The 21,315-nt window shown below is 38.1% G+C and overlaps 1 protein-coding gene across 3 annotated transcripts in view; it reads left to right on the forward strand.

Annotated features, from left to right (window-relative positions):
• The window catches only part of KIAA1328 (KIAA1328 ortholog), a 170,325-nt gene that overhangs the window by 59,385 nt on the left and 89,625 nt on the right, over positions 1-21,315 (forward strand). For all 3 annotated transcript variants that reach the window (XM_085321931.1, XM_085321930.1, XM_085321929.1), the window contains one exon: positions 7,849-7,976. In XM_085321931.1, the coding sequence (XP_085178057.1) occupies positions 7,849-7,976 (128 nt within the window). The remainder of the gene's footprint in view (positions 1-7,848; positions 7,977-21,315) is intronic.

A 21,315-nucleotide genomic window follows, 5' to 3' on the forward strand; every position in this document is an offset into this window, starting at 1 on the left:
TGTTTTCAGTAGTGTGAGTAGCGGATAACTTGTCTTGTGTGCATTGTATTCTTCCTTTTCACTAGAAGGTTTTTAGCATAATCTGGCTGTAGTATGAACCTTTTATTTTCTTTTTCTTTACGTTTAAGTATTCTTTTGTTTGTATTAATGAAGATAAGGCTGGAGATGTTTTATACTTGGAACGAAAAGTGCAAGCTCTGAGATAGTATTTGCATTTATTGATCCAGGCACATCTGCTGGCATATGATGGTGTGTGATATTTTTGTCCTTACTCACCTTTGAACCAGAGAATTTGGCAGATGAGGTATTCAGTTTGATTGGCATATCCTGTGGAAAGTATTTTTAATACACAGGATCAAATCCTATACCTAAACTGCTTTTGCATTTTCAAAGTATGGTAGAGACTTCTCTGAGTTCATATGTTATGCTGGGAATTAGTCTTAGGTTTAAATGCTTTCCATGCTCTCTCTAAATCATACTGATTATTTTGTTTTGGTCAGTTCTAGATACACTGCATTTATATTGTGCAWCTCAATATTTTTTAGTATGTTTAAAGTGAACTTGGGAATTTCATCATCTGTGTGGAACAAAGCATCTTGGTAGATGTAAAACCCWGCCTGTCTATAAAAGAAACAAATAAAAAAAATTACAGATACTAGGAATGTAAATCATATTGGCAAATTTAACCAGGGTAGGCAATCCTGAGCCTTTTATTGTTTTTTTAGGTTCTATTTTAGCAGTTACTGTACAGGTGGTATGGGTAAGGAAGGAAGGATTATTTTTCCAAAGCAACTCATTCAGCTGTTTAAGAAACTGCATTTTTTAGAGTTCTGTTTCCACATGACGTCAATTAAATTCAGAGARTAGATTTAAATTTGATATCTTACATATGGTGGCTGAAAGCCCCAAAGGACTGTCCTAGCTTTGTCCCTAACTTTGTTAGGAACTCTGTAGCTTAGCTTTTCTTAAGGTAGCTAACCATAACTTAACTAATTTGTATGCACCATACATTCTTGGCTCACTTCAAAGTGTAATCAAGTCATGAACTAATTACAATACCATATTCCCAAAGAATGTAAATTTAATTTCCCTTCAAACAGAATGGGAGTGTATTAAGCAATTCCTTTATTTGAGAGCTGTGGCATTAAACAACATAATGCTGATGCTTCAAACAGAAGTGAGGTTCTTAACTTTTGTGGACCTTGTGACCTGTCTCCTTATGCATCTTCCCTTTTCATTCTTACATCTTGAGTTAATTTACTGACTGGATGAAAACATTAAAATATTCAAGTGTAAATTAAAATGTAACTGTTGGACTTCAGATTGCAGATCACTGTATCTTATTGTATGTGACTTTCTTCTGTATCATATTTTCAAAAATGTGCTTCGTGAGGATTTTGGATCACAAGGAGATTGTGTTTGGAATTGAAAGCTCATAAGGTTCAGACCTGCACCAGACAATTTCTTTAATACATTGAAAAGTGAATGTGCAGAAAGTTCCCTACAGGTTCTTAACATCACTGTGCCAAAGAGTCCACATAAACTCAGTTATATAAGAAAGAGAGAAGTGAAGTTGTTCATAAAACATTTTATTACCTTCAGTCTTTGCAGCATCTTCACAGTTTAGATAATAAACCTTCATAGAACTTACTAGTCTTTACCCTTTCACAGAACAATGATTCACATAGGTTCAAGCCATTTATTTTCCTTCCCTTAATTTTAAAGGCARAAGAAACATGTTGGGGTTGAATTTGATCTATGCCTGGATTGATTTCAGAGAAGTAGTACTGTTGTTGCTTTTTTGAGATGAGCTGATCGTGACAGGACTGTATATGTATTAATTTTAATATACAACTTATATTTTAAGTGTGGGTCAGCTTCTGATGGAGTACATAGCTCTTTAATGTTAAAGGAAAGAGCTTAGAATATCTTAGTTCATATTCAAAAGTGTTCCTTTTAGATGTTAATTCATTAATATTTGTGGTTTATTCATACAATTTTTTATACGTAAGTAGATGAAGTTGCATTATTTTAAGCCTTTCTTTGATTAGGAAGATGAGACACCCTGCAGGTGTAAAACAGAATGGCATGCATGTGTCCGTGTGTGTGTATGTATACACTCACACTCACACACTAAGTGGTGTATGTGTATGTATTATATGTTGCAGTAGAAAATAAGCCTTGCTGCCTCATGTTTCAGAATACTGAAAAGTATATGCTTGGATGATGTATGGAAAAATGAACTTCCTTGTACTGGAGTTTGCCAGGAGACTGCCATGGGCCCTTGGGATTCAGCAGATGACTCGCAAACTCTTTTCCCTTGAAATTTCTCTGTATTATGAGCATTTAAATGTCACTTGAACCTTACTTGTAGRTACAGAGATAAGATGAGTTTGAGACTTAGCCGTGTTGGGTCTTAGCCTTTGCTTAAGTTTAGTGAAAAGCTTTTTTTTACTGTTGTGACAATATTTTAAGGCATTTTCTAAGGTATTTTAAGGCTCATAGCAGTGCAGTGGGAAGCTGTAGTAGTATGAAGTGCCAGAACTATRGACAGCATGTCTATTCAGACAGATGTGAGTGTGCTTTGATGTTGTTCAGGTTGCCAGACACAATCCAGCTGCACTGTGGAAATGGTGGAGCGCGATGTTGTGGCCATGCTAATAAACCCCAACAAGGCAAGGTAAATTAGATTGGGCATGATGCGGTGCTATTGTGGCTACTCAGCTTCTTGAATAGGGCTGGCTCATGCACGAATAGCTCAGCTCTGCCTGCAACTATCTGAATAGATTTTGCTTCAGAGAGTTAAGACCTCTCTCTTAATGCCTAGACTGGCTTCAGTAGTCTAGGGTCAGTGACACTTCCTCAGCTKCTTCTCACTCTAGTTTTCTCACAGCCTTTGTCTTGAAGGGACTACCTGAGGCAGTGAAGAAAGTTTGGTCTTTGCTGAGACTGCCAGTATGATAACTAGCTAACTTTCTAGATACATGCCCTTAAGCAGGGATTTTTTTTTTTTAAAAGGTATTTAGTGGTTACTAGATCATGATTGCAGATGTCAAAAAGCTTTTTTTGTTATGAGCCAAAATCATAYCCTGAAGATTTCTTGCGTCTCTACCACAAAATGTTAAATCATTGGCTGACTTTAAATTTAAAAACTTAACTTGTGCCTGTTTGACTTTTTCCTTCCTTTTCTTGCCTTATCCAGCTTTGCACATCTCTGTAATAACTCTTAGTCTCTAGAGGAACTTTCATTGGTGTAAGGTCTGAGGGGACTGGAGAATCATGTTCTTGAAGAAGGAGATTTAGCTGTTGTGTTCTCTTCTGGGCATGGATCAGAGTATGCAGCCCTGAATGAAAGGTTGGTTAGAACTCTAGTCAGGGACTTTACGAATCTCAGTCAACCCTAGATATCCTTTTTGATCCCTGGAAAGCCTCTTAGGACTTTCTGCATGGGTAAATGCAGACAAGCTTGCACAGTGAGCTGATCAGACACAAGATGATTCTGATTTGTTAGTGCTGTGCCTGAGCTGTTCTAACTTACCCTCCAGCTACCAGACTTCTGGACTGGAGCTGGCTTGCGGAGTGTGGGACCGCTGGGCTGCACCTGTGTGCACAGACGTGCCCAAAGACTCCCTGTGCCACAGTTTCTCTGTTTGCAAAATGTGAACAGTAGCACTTAACGCTCTCCCCAACAGCGCTTGTGACAAATCATTGAGGAATGAAACACTTGGTGATGAGTTCTCACAAATGCTCCGCAAATATAACAAGGCCTCTTGTTATTTGTTTGATTGCCAAAAAAGAATCTCATTAGTAGGGTACTCCTCCCTTGATAATACAATCTGTAAAATTTCCTTTTCCAGCCCATGGTCAGAGTCTGCTTTATTTTTGATTCCTTTAAAATAAAAGGAGGTAAAAGCAAATGTTACTTGAATGATACAGACTAAAAAGCTTCTCTTTGAATAAAAACTCCTCTACTTACCTTTTTCTCCTTGTGATTTAGAGGAGGCAGAACTTCAGCAGATGGCTAGCYATCACTGAATAGCCATCACTGGCCACTGAATTGGCCAAATTTGAAAACCTGTATTCTAGATTAACAGAACAGTGAGGCTTTGAACTGCTGTAAAGCTGTGTGGCAGTGAACCCTGCTTACAACAAGGCATGAGATATGTAGAACTTGAAAGCTTTCTGAGACATTGCCCATTTGCTCTAAAGCAAAATACTTCAGACTTTACTGCAGCTAATGGGAGGGTTGAAAATACTTAGGGAAGGAACAAGTGGGAACCATTGGTGTTAACTGTAATCTTAGATGAGACTTAATATAAGCCTGAGGCTAAAGAGTAGAGCTGGAGGAAGTTCAGAATTGAGACTTTGCAAGGTGGATGCACCTTGCCAGATGGCTCCCTATGAATGGGAGTGGTGGCTCCATCTCCCAGCTGTGTATTTCCTCTCCTTCCGTTATGCCAGCTCTTGTGCTCAATTTACCCTTTGGTTTGCTGGTTCAGTTTGCTAAGCCCTCAGGGTAACTGAGCTTGCTGAGGGATTAAGAGAGCTTGAGAGCTCGTGCAAATTTAAGGGGGTGAGACTTCCAGGGATGAGTGGAAATGTACCTTTTGCAGCAGTCGAGCATTAGGCTGGCTGTGCTTTCTCATGAAACATTGCCCACCCAAAAAACCACAGACAAAAAAAACCCCTCTTTGTTTCCTGCCGAATGTTTTTCTCTCTCTGAAAATCAGTTCCGAGTCTCAAAGCCTGCTACCACGGCACACTAGCAGTCCCTCCTCTCAAAGGCAACTCCATCTCCAGTGAGGTTATTATCTCTTAAGAGCCATAAATGAACTCTTAATTCTGTGACTTACATTCAGTGATGAAGTTAACTAATTTATTCTATAAAATATATAGTGCTTACAGCATGGCATGTAAATGTGCCTGTTGAAATCTTAACCTTGGCTTTTCTGATTTTGATTTTTTCTGTTTCTCCTCCACCCCACAACCTTGATGCTTCATTTTCAATCTCTGCATAAAACACATTACTAGAATACATTCAAATGTGTAATTCTTGGACATAAAACTACAATTTTGTGAAATGCAAAGCACCACTTCTCTCAGATAACTAATATCTTGTAAATCCGATGTTTGTGCTCCTGTATGCATAAAGAAATATCTGATTTGAGCACGTAGGTACATCTTGCTTTCTGTGGAGTGTGAATCTATAAGACTTGTTGTCCTATAGATTTCTTTTCACCCTTGTAAAATTTCTTGTTTTTCTTAAAAGCAGATTATGAAAATACTTATTTGCTGTATATTTGTCTAGAGATTCTATTCCTGTAGTACATGTGTGCCCCTATTATATCTGAAGGACCTAAATATTTYTGTGGCAGTGTTGTATCTTACCTGTCTCGCTTGTGCATAGAAAAAGAGATGATCTTGTTGCTTTTAGCAAAGATTCAATAGAACAAAAAATAAGATCTAATATTAAAGCTTATTTCTGAAAGTACACTGGACTAAATGTACCAAGCACATTACGAAGAATTAGCATAATTAGAACTATGCTACATGTTCCTTAAAAAAGAAAGAAAGAAAGAAAGAAAAAAAAAAAAACAGGTTCCAATTTGAAGCATTGTGTTTACTTACTCAAAAGTCTTGCTTTGCTTATTCTTAGACCGGTGACTGTGCCAACATGGTGCCTAATGTATAGTGAACCATTTTGATTGTGTGAATGAACAAGGTTTTGAATCTTCTAATATAAGAAGTTTTAACTACAGTTGTAGTGATGACCGTATCTTAGCAAAGAATTTCAGGGACATCTCAGCTGCCATTCATGCTCGTGCTAACTATCGCCTTTCCCACTTGTGATCGCATAACTATCCTTTGGACAGTCAGTGCTTTCCTAATGCTACTATCCCATATCGTGTTGTAAGCTGTATTGGCACTAAACTTGGCAGCTGCGAGTAAGAGGTGGCAGCAGCATGTACACAGCAAGTGCTCTGCAGTCTGTAAAATGCAATTTGGGCATCTCTTTTATTGTACACTTGCACGTTAAGCTGGGAGTGGGGCAATCTCACCTAGCTTTCAAGCAGGGCTGATGTTAACACTGGCAGGAATGAGGATAGGTGCATGGCCATCGCTTCTGTACCCCAGGGCCACGGAGTGTACTCGTTCKGCAYGCCRGCAAGTGCGCTAGCTGGAGGGAGAGGAGGGCAAAATCTGTTTTGTGGGAAAGGGGTTGCTGAAAGTGAAGTGAATTAAGAGGGCTGTAAAAATTGATAAAGATAGGACTGTCTGTTTTTATATTCTGCCATATAACAGGGTTTTAAATGAATTTCCCTATAATCTGTCTTCAAATACCGACATTTAACTCTTAGGCTGTATAAATGAACTGGCTTTTTCTAGAGTAAAATTCATGCCCTGCGTCCAGGCTAATATGTTCACCTACTATAAACATTACTGCCTATGGTTACAGCTGGAATAAAAAATTCCTTTTATGTACATCATAGCTGGCAGAGACTCCTGAGACCACCACAAATCACTTCAGCCTTTTGGTGCTCTCTGACAAAATGAAGTGAAATGTAAAACAGCTCAGGCTTCTGGCAGTCTGACTCTGGAAAGCAATTAGCTTGTTTAGACCATTGTTTGTATCCTCCCATTTTTCCAGGTGCTGAGCAAAGGTATTCCAGGAGCTCTCCTGATTAATTTAGCACTGGGGTTTAATAACCTCCTATTCCTTCCTTCCTAAAATGTTTTGCCCACCCTCTGTTTAGCTTTTTATTTAAGTAAAGTAAAAAAAAGCCCTCCCAAACTCAGCAAATCACCTCCTCCCCAAAGGAAAAAGAAAGAAAGAAAAAGAAAAAAAGCAAGGAAAAAAAAAAAAAAGCCAGGGTCATAACAGGGAATAACAAAGCAGTGAGTTATTTATGCAGCCGTGATTGGCAAAAATGATTGCAACATGAATTTGCCCAGAAGCAATGATTAGATCATAAAAATGTTAAGGAAATCTGTAACTCAACACCATTTTATAGATTGAAGAAGTTTTTGTTCCCTACCTTAATTGTGGTGACTTGTTATTAAAGTATTTATTCAGAGTAATCTCTTTGGACAGCGAGCCCTTATCCCATCTGCATGCATAATTAAAAGTGAGGGGGAGATGAAGGGGGAGCGTAAATGGTTTACCATGCTACATGAGCAAGGGAGGGAATTACACAATGACAGGTGAAGAGCAGATTTATCTCCTGTTGGAATTTCAATGCTGCCAGCAAGACAGGACACTGTTGCTTGCTAATATCCTCGCAAACACCACAATTGCTGCTTCTCCGGATTACTGTCCAAAAATCATTTCTGGTCTCTAAAAGGCCTGTAGCGCTGCATCTGTGGCTGTGGTTTTTGAGCTGCTGGTACTCAAGCTAAGGGACTGGATTTGGGTATATGGGCTTGTGAATCCAAAAAAAAAAAAAAAAAAAAAAAGATTGTGCTTGAAAATGTACTTACTTGGCTGGCTATTTATTTATTTATAAATAAACATTGGTAGCGTCTGTCTTTGTTGAATACAAATCAGAGGGTTGTAATTGTACTAACTGAAAAAATGTCATCACCTGCCTCCTGCAGCCATCCGTTTTCCAATGATAAAAGAATTTGGTGCAATTCTTCTTTTTCTACTTTGTGAGTAGAAAGAAGGTTGTATTTGAACATTCATCTCCAGGCAGATTTATCATCATTAGGCAGTACTCAAACACACAGTATCTGTTTTTAAATTGAGCTGTTATAGATGCAAATCAAATTTACATAGAGTAAGTTGGTATATATTTGACTGTAACTATTCACTACAGAGTACTTTCCCCTTAACTTCTGATGTCTCACCTCTGCAGCAACAGTACAGAGAATGCCAGGAACTTTTGAGCCTTTATCAGAAGTACCTAGCTGAGCAGCAGGAAAAACTATCACTCTCCCTCTCTGAACTCAGTGCTGCCAAGGAGAAGGAGCGGAAGGTAAGCTCTTTTCTCTCCTCTCTGTTTTAATGATATCTTTGAAACATCTTTTCATTTTTTCTCGAGCTATAACTGAAGTGCATCACGTTATACGAGATTGTAAACTCTTTGTGATTGGTTTCCCATGACTCCTTCCCTTAATACGTGGATTGCAAGGAAGCAAGAGCCAATTAGAGGCAAGTTTGGGATCAATAAAATGGATGAAATTAATTGACTATGCAGTGCAGTAGGAACTGTAGGAACCCATTTCTTTACTAAAAAAAAAAAACAACAAAGTTCTTCTATTTTCTTTGAAGACAGAGTAATTGCTATCACTTAGATAAAGCCTTTAAATTTGTCATTGTGGCTTTTGATGATTGAAAATGAGTTTACAGGTAATGCGTTCTGTCAATATGAACTTTATGAAGTTTATAAGGCGGTCGATCTGATTTGAGCTGTTCATATAAGACCCAAAATCGTATATGCAGTTAAAAACTGAAAAATGTAGACTAGGGATACAATGTGTTAAATTAAGTGGTAAAATGGCTCTCAGTTGTATGTACTCAAAGGCTTAAAACCACGGTTGCCTGAGATTTCTTTTGAGAGCTAGGTACTTCATTTACATCCCTGTTGATAGCTAATTATACCCTGAAAAATAAGGCAATTCATGCAAGTACCCTACCTAATGTTATTCTTACCTACTGTTCTCTTTCGGTGGCTTCCATGTACAGATCTCCATTTAGAATCTATTTTATATAAAAGGCACAGTCTTTATAAGATATATTTGTTGAGCTCTCAGTGTTTTCCTAGAAGAATCGTAAAGGCTTATAATACAGCTAGAAGTGAAGTCATCAGCACAGTTTCCAGAAGATGGCCTGATTTTTTTTTCTCTTTTTTTTTTCTCTCAGTGGTTCCCTGCTGACTAAATTGCATAGACAGAGCCTACTTAGTCTGTGAAAAGAGGGGTGCATTTTTAATTCTGCTCAGGAAACAAGTAGAAGTACTTCTAACTTCACCTTTAGAATTTTTTTTCTTGCCATGTTTTTTATCCCYGCTAAGGTATTTTGGATATGGAGCTATTTATCAAGTGTATAGCACCTGTACACATCTTACTTTTGTTCTTTTGTACATTTCTCAGACATCCATTTTGTGATGGTGTTAATCTCGAAGAATAAGAACCTTTTTCTTTGAGAATGGATGGTACCAGGTTTCTCGCCTGTGATCCCCAACTGACTGGGGGATCGTGATGGAAACCAGTCCTGAGGAATCCAGTTAAGCCAGCAGCACCATGGTAGCTGCGTTTGGGATGATGCCATTATTTCTCTTGGGTTGAGCCAGGCTTGAAACTTCTTGTCTTTAGTCTACCTGTATTTTGTTCTAGGTTAGCTACTGGTATAAAGGTATCCAGTCTTGATTCTGTTACTTCTTCCCTCTATGCTTGCGGGAAATTTTGTCTGCAGATGCAAATTCAGATGTTATGTCCAGGCATGTCTTGACATTTTGTTTGATTACCTAGTCTACAGCTTCAGCCCAGTGGTTCTGAAGTCACCTTAGCTCTCCATCTGTGCAAACTTCTGTAAGCATAGATAAAAACTGTCAAAGCACATTTCAACTGGTCTTTTTCATAACATACAGCGATATTTCTGACTTCCTCTGGAAGAACTACCTTTCCTCTTCAGTTTTTCCTTTCTATGCAATCCTAATGGACACAGAGCTGCTTATATTTTGTGTGTATTTGGCTTTATAAATTTTAATTTATAAATTAAAGGGGTTTATAAACCCTTTTAAACAAGTTCTTCACATTGTGCTTCTCCTTCTCTTTATGGTGCAGAAACAGGAAGAATTTGCAGGACTGCCTGATTGCTTCAATTCTTTCCCTAACGTCATCTTACATTTGATAGCTATCAAAAAAACAAAGCAGGACACTGGGCTGCTTGTTGTTGGACTACAGTGTTATTTTTACACATTTTTTTTTTGTTTCTATCTTGTCTCAATACTTGAACTGTGAATTCTTAGTGTTGTGGTTGGTCCTTTTTTGTTCTATCTGAGCAATGTCTAAGGTTGTGCATCCTGATGTGGCTCCTCATTGGGGAATCTCACTGGGAGCACAGCTGCGGAGGATCTTGGGAGGTAAGGACTGGGAAGGAGGAGACCAAAAACCTTTCCTCCTGCTCGGAGTGCTGCTCAGCCTCGCTTTCCCTGAGCTGCTGAAGCTTTTGCTTTCTTCTTCCTTCCACTTCTGCAGCTGGAGTTTGTGAAACTGCTCTAAAGATGAGACTGAAGGAAGTCTTCCTGAGTTYTGTTTGTATCCCTGAAAATTGAGAATCTTTTTCCCTATCGTTTGTTTTGACAAGGCTAAGGAAATTCTGGATATGTTTGGCTTTATATCTATAGTTTGGCAGATACAGGCTTGCTACCKAGTTTTCACTTCTTTGAGCTGTCTAGGAGAGGTAATCAGCTTTTCCTATTTCAAGTGACTGTTGATGTTACTGGGACATCTGTGGTTCAGTGTAAGATGCCATTCTGATTTTCCTGTGTCTTGCAAATGTATGTGGGACTGCACAGTTTATACTCTGTACTCAAGTATCTTTTTGTTCTGCTTGWTATAAACTGTTCTTTCTTGTTTCTGTTCATTTTCTCCTTTTGTTCCACTTGTTTGTTTTGATTCATTTCCAAGGCTGCACCTGTACCTTAGCATCGCTCACTCTTCACCTGTCTCGCTCCCTCTYTCTTGCTGTAGAGTAATGCTGACCATGAAACTGCCACTTTTGCCTGGGCTTGGATAGGTATTTGAAAGCATTTCCTTTTGGTGTGTAAGTGCTGGGTTTTAGTGTTAGAATGAGGCAAGTAACAGGTCAAGAGAGCTGCAGTGTTACCAGACTTTTACTGCCCTGTTGAAAAAGAGATGGAGGTATGTGGGAGTAAAATGACTGTAGTAGCTGTGCATGTGTGGCTGGTTATAACCATATTGAACTAATGCAACTACTTTGGCGTTAACTTTATTTTTGTCTGTTTCAGCATCACAGATAGGGAACTAATTCTGAAATCACATTTTCCTCTTACCTAATATTGCTCCTTTWTAACAAAATTCAGCCCTCAAAATTTAAAGAAATATTCTGGTAATAGTGAAATATAATTGCTGGGAAAATGGTGGTGAGATGATTTAAGACAGAACTCTTGTGGAGTCAGTCAGTAACTGGAACATGGAATTTCCTTTTTTTTTGTGAGATAAAGTTAATTCCATTTGAAAAGATACTTAAGGTGACATGAATTGAATTATTCAAACTGGCCTTCTCAGCATTAACTCTAGGTTAATATCTCAGGATGCCTCTGGTTTCATTATAGGAGTTTTAAGTACATAACTTTTTATAATAAATTCAATATCTAGAAGCTGACCTGAAATTGGTTTACCTTCAACCATCCCATAAAAAGAAGCATTAATTGTGAAGTGAATATTAAAGTGGTCACTAAAGTTGACTCAGACAGATTCAGAAAGATAGCTCTTGTGTAAAGGAAGTGAAGAGCTCTACTGAACAATAGGCTTCTGCCCTGATATTAATGGAAAATACCATCCATATTAAAATGTAGTTAAATCTCTCCTATCAAATATGATTTTTGGATGTTCTTTCTGTGGCAGCCAAACGTTCAATCTTTGCCATTTTCAGAAGCTTTGCACAGAGGTGTAAAGAAAATTGCCCTTGTTTTAGGTAATCAGGTCTGACCTAGTTATACAGTCCCTGCTTCACTGTCATCTCAAATACTGGCAAGAATCCAGTTTACTTTGGCAAGTCTCTGGCTGATGAAAGCRTGTAGATGTTCTGCAGCTAAGGGTGGGACTTGAATCCCAAGCTTTGGACAGGAGGCCGAGTTTTTACAGACTGGCGTTCTTGAGCTACTTCTAAAAGAGCAGAACCTGTAGTCTCAGCCTTACCTATTTATGCTAATCTCTGAATTTACAAGTACAGCTGGCAGCTTTTATTTCTTATTTGTAGAAGATTACCAGCACATCTGTTAATTCCCTTGGCTTGCACTGATCGTTCTGTATGTCTGTTAAGGTTTTGGTGTGTAGAAATGGAATACGTGTGGGTAGAATTCGAGACAAAGGAATATCAAGAATTTCTTATTTTCAGTGGAGTATTTTTCCCCCTCCTTTTTTTTTTTTGGTGTATTACGCTGTCTGTCTCTTGTTCAGTGTTTGTATTTCAGTAGTGCAAGAGGCCCTCATCAGGAAAGAGGTATTTTTGTGTACTAAGTGCTGTGCAAGCATACTGTAAGACATAGTCTGTTCTGGGAAGATTGTAAAATCTTAAGAAGGTTAACTTTTTGGGGGAGGCTGAATTTTGTAAACTATTTTTTTTCATATTAGTATTTCTTTTAAGCTGCTGGTTCATCTTAAGCGTTGTTGACAATTATGGTGCCATTTCGCAATGGAATAAAAAATGAAATTGTTTCTTTTCATGTCAGTGACTAAAATTCTTGTCCGTATCATTGTCATTTTTTGCTTTAATAAGGGCGATTACATACCAAAGCTTCAAATGTTGGTTATTTGAATTTTTCCTTTGAAAAGGATATTGCAAAAAGTCAGTCAGCAGAAGCCCTTCCTTTCTGCTTTCTTCCTAAACTACTACTTTTCTTTTTTCTTTTTTTTCTTTTTTTTTTTTCTACACAGGTCACCTTTAAAGACATTCTTAGCTTATTTAAAGAAAGAAAAATCCCACATACGCAAAGGGTTTTGAATGCTATAAGGTAAACTTGCATAACTGAATTTACTTTGTCTGTTTACCCAGCTGTACTGGAACAATGGATGAGCCCGTCTGAAAGATACTTGAGAATTGGCATAATAAATAAAGAACTAATTTGACTGTGGACCCAAAGGTATTGGAATAATTTTAGGAGGCCAGACAGAGACGAAGGTTTAGCATGAGTAAATATCGGGAATAGCCTTGCCTTACCTCTGCTACTTTCAGCAAATCCACTGATCTCTTTCTGTGCCTCTTATCTGTAAAAGGGAACTGATATTTTTTTTTGTCCTCATTTTTTTGTCTTCTGCTGAGAATGTAAGTTTTTTGGAACCTTTTTTGTGTTTTCAAAATGGCTAGCAATGAAATTTCAAACTCTAGAGTGGTGCRGAGTAGATTAGTTTGGTAGAAGGAAGAAAAAATTGTGCTTTTTCTTTTCATCTCTAGATTAACTGTAGTAGTTGATTTACCTGTGTTTTCTTAATGAAAAAAAGTTACCACCAAGCAGCAATACAGATAGATACAAATATTTAAACTGAAAGGAAACATAAGTATTAAAATATCTGTGTATTGCTGACATTCATAATGTAAGTCCATCTACATTCAATCCCCTGGAAATACTTGCTGCAGTTRGACAGTTGGGCTAGCCTAAAAGCCCTGTCTACTTGGATGTTGTGAATGATGCTGTATTAGTGATGATAAGCACTTCGCTCTGTTTACTGCTTAAGTGAGGTCTGAGCAGTTCACTACTTAACTGAAATCTATGCCAGTTCACTGTCTCTTTGCTATTGTTCTATTGGCTTTAATCAACTTTGTTTCTAGTCTCTTTAGGGTTTCCTTTTTCTTTCTTTCTTTCTTTCTTTCTTTTCTTTTAAATTCTTGTTTCATCTGTTTGACTTTAAAAACTGTCCCTCATGTGAGAAACTTCCATAGGTGGACATCCATATATGCTATGGATTTTTCTGTTGGAGAATAAATCTGGAAAGAATACAATGCTGTCTTTTCCAGCAGAACATATTCCTGGCCTCAGACTTTGGAATAGCATTTGACAAGAGTAATAATATCAGGTCTGTATTTTGATGAGAGTTTGTGACTTTCCTAGTAGACGACTATGTGTCCTTGAGCACCACTTTACAAATTCTTAAATCAGATAATGCAGTTTGTTCAGCATAACCTGTATAGCAGTTCTTGGAAGAGAGCTTTCTGACTATAATCACCAGCACTCCCTAATATCAATCCTTTAGCGGTACACAATCTCTGCTTGAAGTGCAAGTAAGGCTTCTTCAGCAGATGTAAGGCTTCACAGTACTGCACTTCATGCAGTCAAGATTTCATGATATGCTATAGGCCTTAAGGAAGCAAACTTCTCTTCTGTGCTTTGCTTTCTGGAGTTAGCTATTTGCTTTCTTTATTGCTGCAAACTAAACATCCTGACATCCTGGCTTCCTAACAGTGTGCTGGAATTTTCAGTAGGCCATTCGGGCTATGCATATGCCCTTTGGTTCTACTATTTTTGGCTTTTTTTTTTTAAGTTATCTGAGACTCCTGAAAATCGATTTCYCATGTACTTCCAACCAGCTTGATTCACTAGCTGCTGGTAAGCGATTTCTTAAACTTCTGTAAGCATGGCAGGTCTTGCATGATGTAATCAAGACTGTTCCTGAATTCCCATCTCAAAAACAACACCTTGGAGACATTAAAAGCTCAACTGAGCAACGCTTTGAGTAATGTAATACAGCTTTGAAGATGGCCTTGCTTTGGGTGAGTGTTTGGACCACTTGGTTCCTTTCCAATTGGAATTATGCTGTGATTCTATTCAGTRTTCTCTTTCTTTCCTGTTCTTTTTTAGGAGATCATCCTCTGAAAACCTTTTTCAGTGAGAGGTAAAAATAATTCTGGAGTGGTAGCAGTAGTCCAAAAATTAGACTCTTAATTAAAAGTGGAAATAATTAAAGTAGCTATTTCTTGTTATTGAAAGGAATGGATGCTGTAGTGTCATGTAGGACTTTATGATCTGAATAACTTTATTCAAAAGTTTAGATTCCAGATAGTGGTTTTGACATTAGCGATTATTATATTGAAAGTTAAATTGGTTACCATCTTTTGCCTGCAAAGCACATGTGTTTTTATGTTGATCAGGTTACTTAATTAGAAATGTCTTTATTTCATAAAGGCCAGGTGATTATATGGCACTATTGGTTGGTCTTTGTATGGCAGAAAGATTTTTTTTTTTTTTTTTCATGAAAATCAGGTCTGTAATTTTCTTCAGCTAAGAATGTGGGAATTCGTTATCTGTCTGTACCAGGATGATTGCCTGCAGAAATATCTGTGAGTTAGTTCTGAATACCCTAAGATTTAGTTGAGTTTTTCATTCTGAGCTGCAAAAAGTTCAAACTTAGACTTTTCTGATGCACAGCTTGCCACTTACATTTGTAAGGACTCTGCTGGACTGTCTGGGATTTTTATCCCCCATAGGGCAAATTCCAGGTGTTGTTAAAGTTCTTAAGAGCTTGATTCATTTCCTTACTATTTAAGTAGAATATATCTGGTGAGGTGGCATCAGCACAAATTGTGTGGCTGTGTGCATCTATAGTGTTTACTGCAACATTACATACATGATGCATGTGATTTTGGCTTTGGGCAGGCTGTTTAACAATCTTTGATCCAATGAAAGCATTGAATAACCGTTTGTAACAATTTCTGGTTGCTGTCTATTCATGGCAGATGCCATAAAATGTCTCAAAGGTAGTACCCACCTGCATATTCCCTTTCCACTTTCAGATTTATAGTATTATGCGCGTATCTCTTCATTTTGGAAATTCACTCTTACGATTTGAGTGTTTGGRACATGTAGGCAGAATCGGGCCGTGTAGACATTCAGGCCCATCATGTATCAATGAGGATTCACATTACTTTTGGTTCCATCATCATAAACAGGGATGTGYGAGTTTCCCTTGTCTGTACAAGAAGGCGGATAATCTGAGACTCGTGTAGGCAAAAGTAACAAGATACCTGCGTTTTCAGCCTGGCTGAGCTATTCTGTAAGATTGAAAGTACGAGAAACTAAGTGAAGTCATCAGACCTATCTTTGAGGTCTGGATTACCTGAAGATTGATCTCTGCCTTGAAATAAACAGTTGTTTCTAGTCAATCTGTAATAGATCGGTTTGGTTCCAYGGTTATGTCTTCCCCTATCTGATTTCCTCTCCATAGGCAGTAGCAATTGTGTTAGCTGGAGGAGACCAAGCAAAATTTCAGTGTTGTCTTCAGTGTTTTCCAGTGTTTAATCTCAAAAATTTCTCTTGGTTTCTGGACATCTTATACCGAAGTTGGTCAGCGACACTAATTTAGCTGAAGACTGCCAGTTTACAATGCATCTGATGAATGTCTCTGCCCTAGAACTTCAGATGTAAGACTTTTCACAAAGAGGTAAAGACCTTGGTACTTTAGCTTGTCTCAAGGACCTAGGGCTTCTTGCAGGTTAGTGTTGCTCTTAAACCTCAGCAAGAGCTTTTGCTCACAGTCATATTGGGAACATCACTTGAATCAGGAAATTAATGTATGATTTTATGCTACGTGTATCTAGGCTGAGGCTGCTTAGTACTGGTAGCATTAAGCAAGCTTTCATTTTTAATTTACAGTGCTAAACCACTTTTATTCATGGTTACAAAAAAAATGAAAATTTTGATACAGATTGGCTCATTAAATGAGTTTGGGAGACTGCAAAGGTGGAGCAACCTGTGAARAATTGAGCTCACTCTGCTGGATTTCAAGTGACAATTGTGGAGACCATTTCTATTCTTGAGATCAGTACATTCATCCCATAAACCCTAATTTGCACAACACACCACTGTTACTGCAGTTTCTTTTAATCTATTTAGATATGAGGTTGTAGGAAGCAGAACAGTAGCACATTTAATGCAAAAGCTGCAAATAAAGTATACTGTTCTTTGGAGTCCCTAGGGATTTTGAGGTTAAGGAGAAGAGATGGTCTGGAAAGCACAGAATTGGTCAGGTATCAGCATGCATGCTATGTAGATGGGAAGGACTTGCTTGTGCATCTTACTGGCGCTTCTAAAGCAAAAATCTTCCTTTCTGTTTACCTGGGAGTACGTGCAACTGCAATGTGAAGGTATAGACAGACTAACTGGTAACTTCTGTTTTTTTTCAAATCGATATATAGCACCTGGTGAATATAAACCTGTGGTTGACGTGCCAGCATGAGTGCAGCATTCACATTTGAACTGATACGCATGTAAGCAAATTCTGAATACAGTACAGTTTCTGGCTGTGAAAATGTATTATTTTCTACTTTTTCTAAATCTTAATACAGGGAAATTAGTGCCAATTTGTGTATGTATGTGGGCTTTTTTTGGTTTGTTTTACTGTATTAAACTTTCTAGATAATGTTGCAAAAGGTTGATATCCATTGATTATCTTCAGCCCTTTGTGTGAACTCTGAAGCTTCAGGTAAAATCAAAGCCAGTGGTCTGTCTGAAGGAAATCCTTTTTAGTTGAGGAAATGAGAGTTCAGCACRTGTGCAGAAAGGTCTTTAAATATTTAGGCATTTGTTTTTCATTTTATTCATGGGAATGTCATTAAAGAGACATGAGAGGTTTTGATTAATATTTTTCATTACTTGTGCTGACCATGAGAATTTTGCATACAAGTGTGCTGCTGGGACTGCTGCTGTGGTCTATGAGGTAGATGAAGGCTGGGAAGCAGATAAATTGGGATCTAAATCTGTTCTGCTACTGTCTTGACATCAAGTTATTTAATTACTTTTTGCCTTTGTTTCCTGCTCTTTAAAATGGAGATGATGCCCACTGTTTGTTAGAGCATGTAAGCTCAGTGAATGTAAAATACTATGTAAATGCAAAGATCTATTGTTGGTCTAGTTTTGAGTTTAAGATAGTGTAAGGAGAGCTCAGTTGGACTGGGACTTCTTCATGCGTAAGTTAATTATTATAAAGAGAGCTTTTTTTTTTGCCTGTGCTAGGTTAGGCAGAAAGGAACTCAACCTGAGGACAAGCCACCAATGCTATRTGACGCAGGGCAGGTGCGCATATTACATGATTCACTTCACAGGCATGTTTATTCATGAGGCATGAAAGGGATCGCATACTCTGAAATGAAGTCTGCACTTCAGTGTTGTCTTTCCCATGTTTTACTTACAGACGTCTGCTGCCAGCAGACACGCACCTATGCATTCTTACCAGCTGTTTTTAAGCACTAATTGTATTCTAATGGTTTAACCAAAGTACTGACGTTGTGACAGTATGTTTGTTCATAACTGTAAAGATAAACGTAAAGGAGTTCAGATTTTCTTAACTACAGGTTTTGAAATACTTATTATTATATTATTATTATTATTATTATTAATTTTATTATTTTAGCATTTCATTAGTACAGCCTGGGTAGCTCAGTAAACACTAACTTAGAAAGTTTGTTCCTCTTGACTGTGAGTGTTACAGCATAGTTCTTTCCTTCTTCGAGGCTTTAAAACACTATGACTATTTTGACTTTGCATTTCTCTTCATAGTTTACGTAGTGATATGGAAATAAGAGACTAATATTACTTTATTATAAACGAGAAAAAAGTAGCAATTAAGAGTTTAAGGTTGTTATGGAAAAGTGGTATTTTTAATTTCTCACATTATTCAAGTGTGAGAAATGCTGTAAAATGGAGACCTAATTTAAAAAGGAAAAAAAGTGTCGCCTTGCCTAGTAAAGGTGGTGGTGAAATGACCGAGCTTTTTTCCCCCCCTGTGTTAGTGAAGGAATCTTTCTGTCTGGTGGCTGCGTAGACTTGAAATCCAGTTGAATGAGAGCTGAAATGGGGGTTTCCAGACTGTGGTATGTAGCCCTGGTAGTAGACAAGGTATTTCAAAGTGGTAGGGGGAGGGAAATAATAGATCCTACTGTCTTCTCAGAGCAGATGAGGCCCAACTGTTTGGGTGACAGATGCCGTTGCGTGTTGTGTGCCAGCAAACATGGGCCAGCATATGGCTAGGAAGTTGCTGGGACAGTGTTAGAGCTCCTCTGGTACTGGAGATGGGTGTTGTCTTGGTGCCTGCAGGACACCTGGCACAGAGCTGAGAGCTGCTGCCACCAGTGCAACTGTCCTGCAGGATGAGAAGATTTCCTTTCTGTGATGGTCATATCCAAATAAATCAGATTTAGACATCCCTAACAGAAAGGTGGTCCTCCCAGCTACAATTTTTACATGTATTTATCCCTTTTCACAAAAAGGCAATTAAACTCTCATAAGTCTGCCAAATTTATTACATTCTGCCTACCTAAATATTTCCTGTCATTTTAGTTGAATGTGGCATTTTCCGGTTCTTTTTATCTTACAACTGCCTAGCTGTCACACATTCTCTCTGAGCTGGTTAAATGTCAAGGGAGGAATAAATTATTATTCACGTACTGTTATTTGTACAACTGTAGTAGTCTGTTTGGAGACCAAGATTTTCTTGTCCCAAGCACTATGCAGGACACCCCTACCTCCCCCCCCCACAAAAAAAAGACGGTCACTGTTCCCCAGAAGTTATCCTATGAATTTGTTGAAACATATTTTATCATTTGGAGATGAAAGCTGCTTTAAAGATAAATGCAGGATGATTATATTGAATATTACTTACTGAAATATATTTCTTGTATAGATTTGGGTTTCTATTTACATTGCTTCCTGAAAATGCCATTGTTAATAGAATTCAGACATCTTATTTCCCTTATTGCTGTCTTGGTAGCATTGTATTTCAGAGGCTCTAATAACTCAATGTAGACTGAAAGGATCATACTGAGGGAATTGACTGAAGTAATTAGACCCTGATTTGTCTGGCTGTCCAGTGCCTGACAAACATGTCTTTGACATAAACAAAATAAAACATTTTTGCCATTAGCCACTTACAAATAGCTATTTTGGCAGCACTTTGAAACTATTGAATTCTCAGGGCGTATTGTGCTGGGTAAGGCACCAATTCAGGGTTTCTCTTTTGCTGTTGTGACTCCTCCTTCCTGTCTATCTTGAACTAGAGTCATATTTAGTAGCTTCACAAAAACTCAAAAGCAGTTAGTGTAGTTATCACCCTAACAAACTGAGTATTTCTGAGAAAGTGGAAATGTTCCCATTTCAATTTCTGGTTAATGACACACTTGAGTATGGGATCTGAAATGTCAGCCTTTGTATTTTCAAACCTGTAGAAACTTGAATAAAGCTTATACATAAGAGCAATCAACTCTGATAGCAGTAGGCTAAATATCGGTTTCTGAAAATAAATTTTATATGAATCTATTCTCCAGGCAATTTGACTTTTAAATGTTTAAAAATGTGACATCTTTATATAAGTGAATACAGATTGAGGCAGGAGCTATAAAAACTTGAAGTTTCCATGCATCACCTGCTTTTCACTATCACCTGTTAAACAGCACAGCTAGATACAATGCAGGCTTTACTACTTTCCATTGCAATAATTTACTGCCCTCCTGACCTATAAACAGATAACCATTACCATGACTTGATGCTGTTAGATGTTTGGATATGTTCTCGAAGGTAATTCACGGTTTTAAATATTGTGTGTGTGAAAGGTTTTATAACCAAGCATTTGGAAAACGGCAGCATTACATTTYCTTGAGCAGTGTTCTGGGAGTAATGATTTGTCACCACAGTCTTGTTACACGGCTTCTCGAGCAAATGCCCTCTCCTTTCACCTCCTCCTTGAATGCTCTATCCTTATGTAAGGCCCGCTGCAAATTCATCAATCACCTTCCTTTTTGTTGGCGCTTTCCTAGCAGGCGACTTCACTGCAGTCTTCATGTAAGATGTTTTCAGTGACCTCAGTTATTGATCTATGTGTAAAACTTTACCGCAGTAAAGGGGGATGCTCCATTAGAGAAGTTGGGCATGAATACAAGTAGGTACTTGTCCCAAATCTTCAACTGACTCACTCTGTGACCTTTCGAAAGGTGTAAAGCTTTGCAAGTTCTGTGCATGCAAACTACAAGTACAAAGAATTGCCGTGATTCATAGTGGCATTACTCCTTTGCACCAGAGCCCTGGGGGGAGAGAGAGAGAGAAAGAAAAAAAAAAAAAAACAGTTGTGCAGGAGTCAGAGGTGAATCAAGTCTGTTATTTTTTTTTTCCTACTTATGCAATATAAAATAGCCATAAGAAGTGCTCATGCAAAATGGCAAACCATTTAAATACTAACAGAGTTGTTAGTCTCCTCAGACTGTTGCTTTTGCACACTCCTTTTCCCATTGGCCAGAAATAAGCTGAAGAACCTTAGGCGAGAACCAGAGTTTCCAGATCTTAGCAAATTGATTGTGCAGTAATGTGCCTGAATAGTACCATTTTCTGGAAAGCAAAGTATTAGCACCAGAGAGTGGTGATGGGAAGGTAGTGAGCTTATGACTAGTGAGCGCTTGGTGAGGTCTCCTCTGACATTGTTACAGGTAGTTGTTTAGAGAGGATAGGAACATGGGAAGCAATCCTGATGCACAGGAGCCAAAGGAGGAGGGTTGTAACAAATGCTGATACAGGGAAAAAATCCCAAATGGATCTGTTAAGCTTTGCGGATACTGGGAGAGTCATTGCAACGCAGTGTAATTGGTGGAGA

This window comes from Rhea americana, unplaced genomic scaffold, assembly GCF_003343005.1.
Source record: "Rhea americana isolate MKP2758 unplaced genomic scaffold, rheAme1 scaffold_73, whole genome shotgun sequence".
NCBI lineage: Eukaryota > Metazoa > Chordata > Aves > Rheiformes > Rheidae > Rhea > Rhea americana.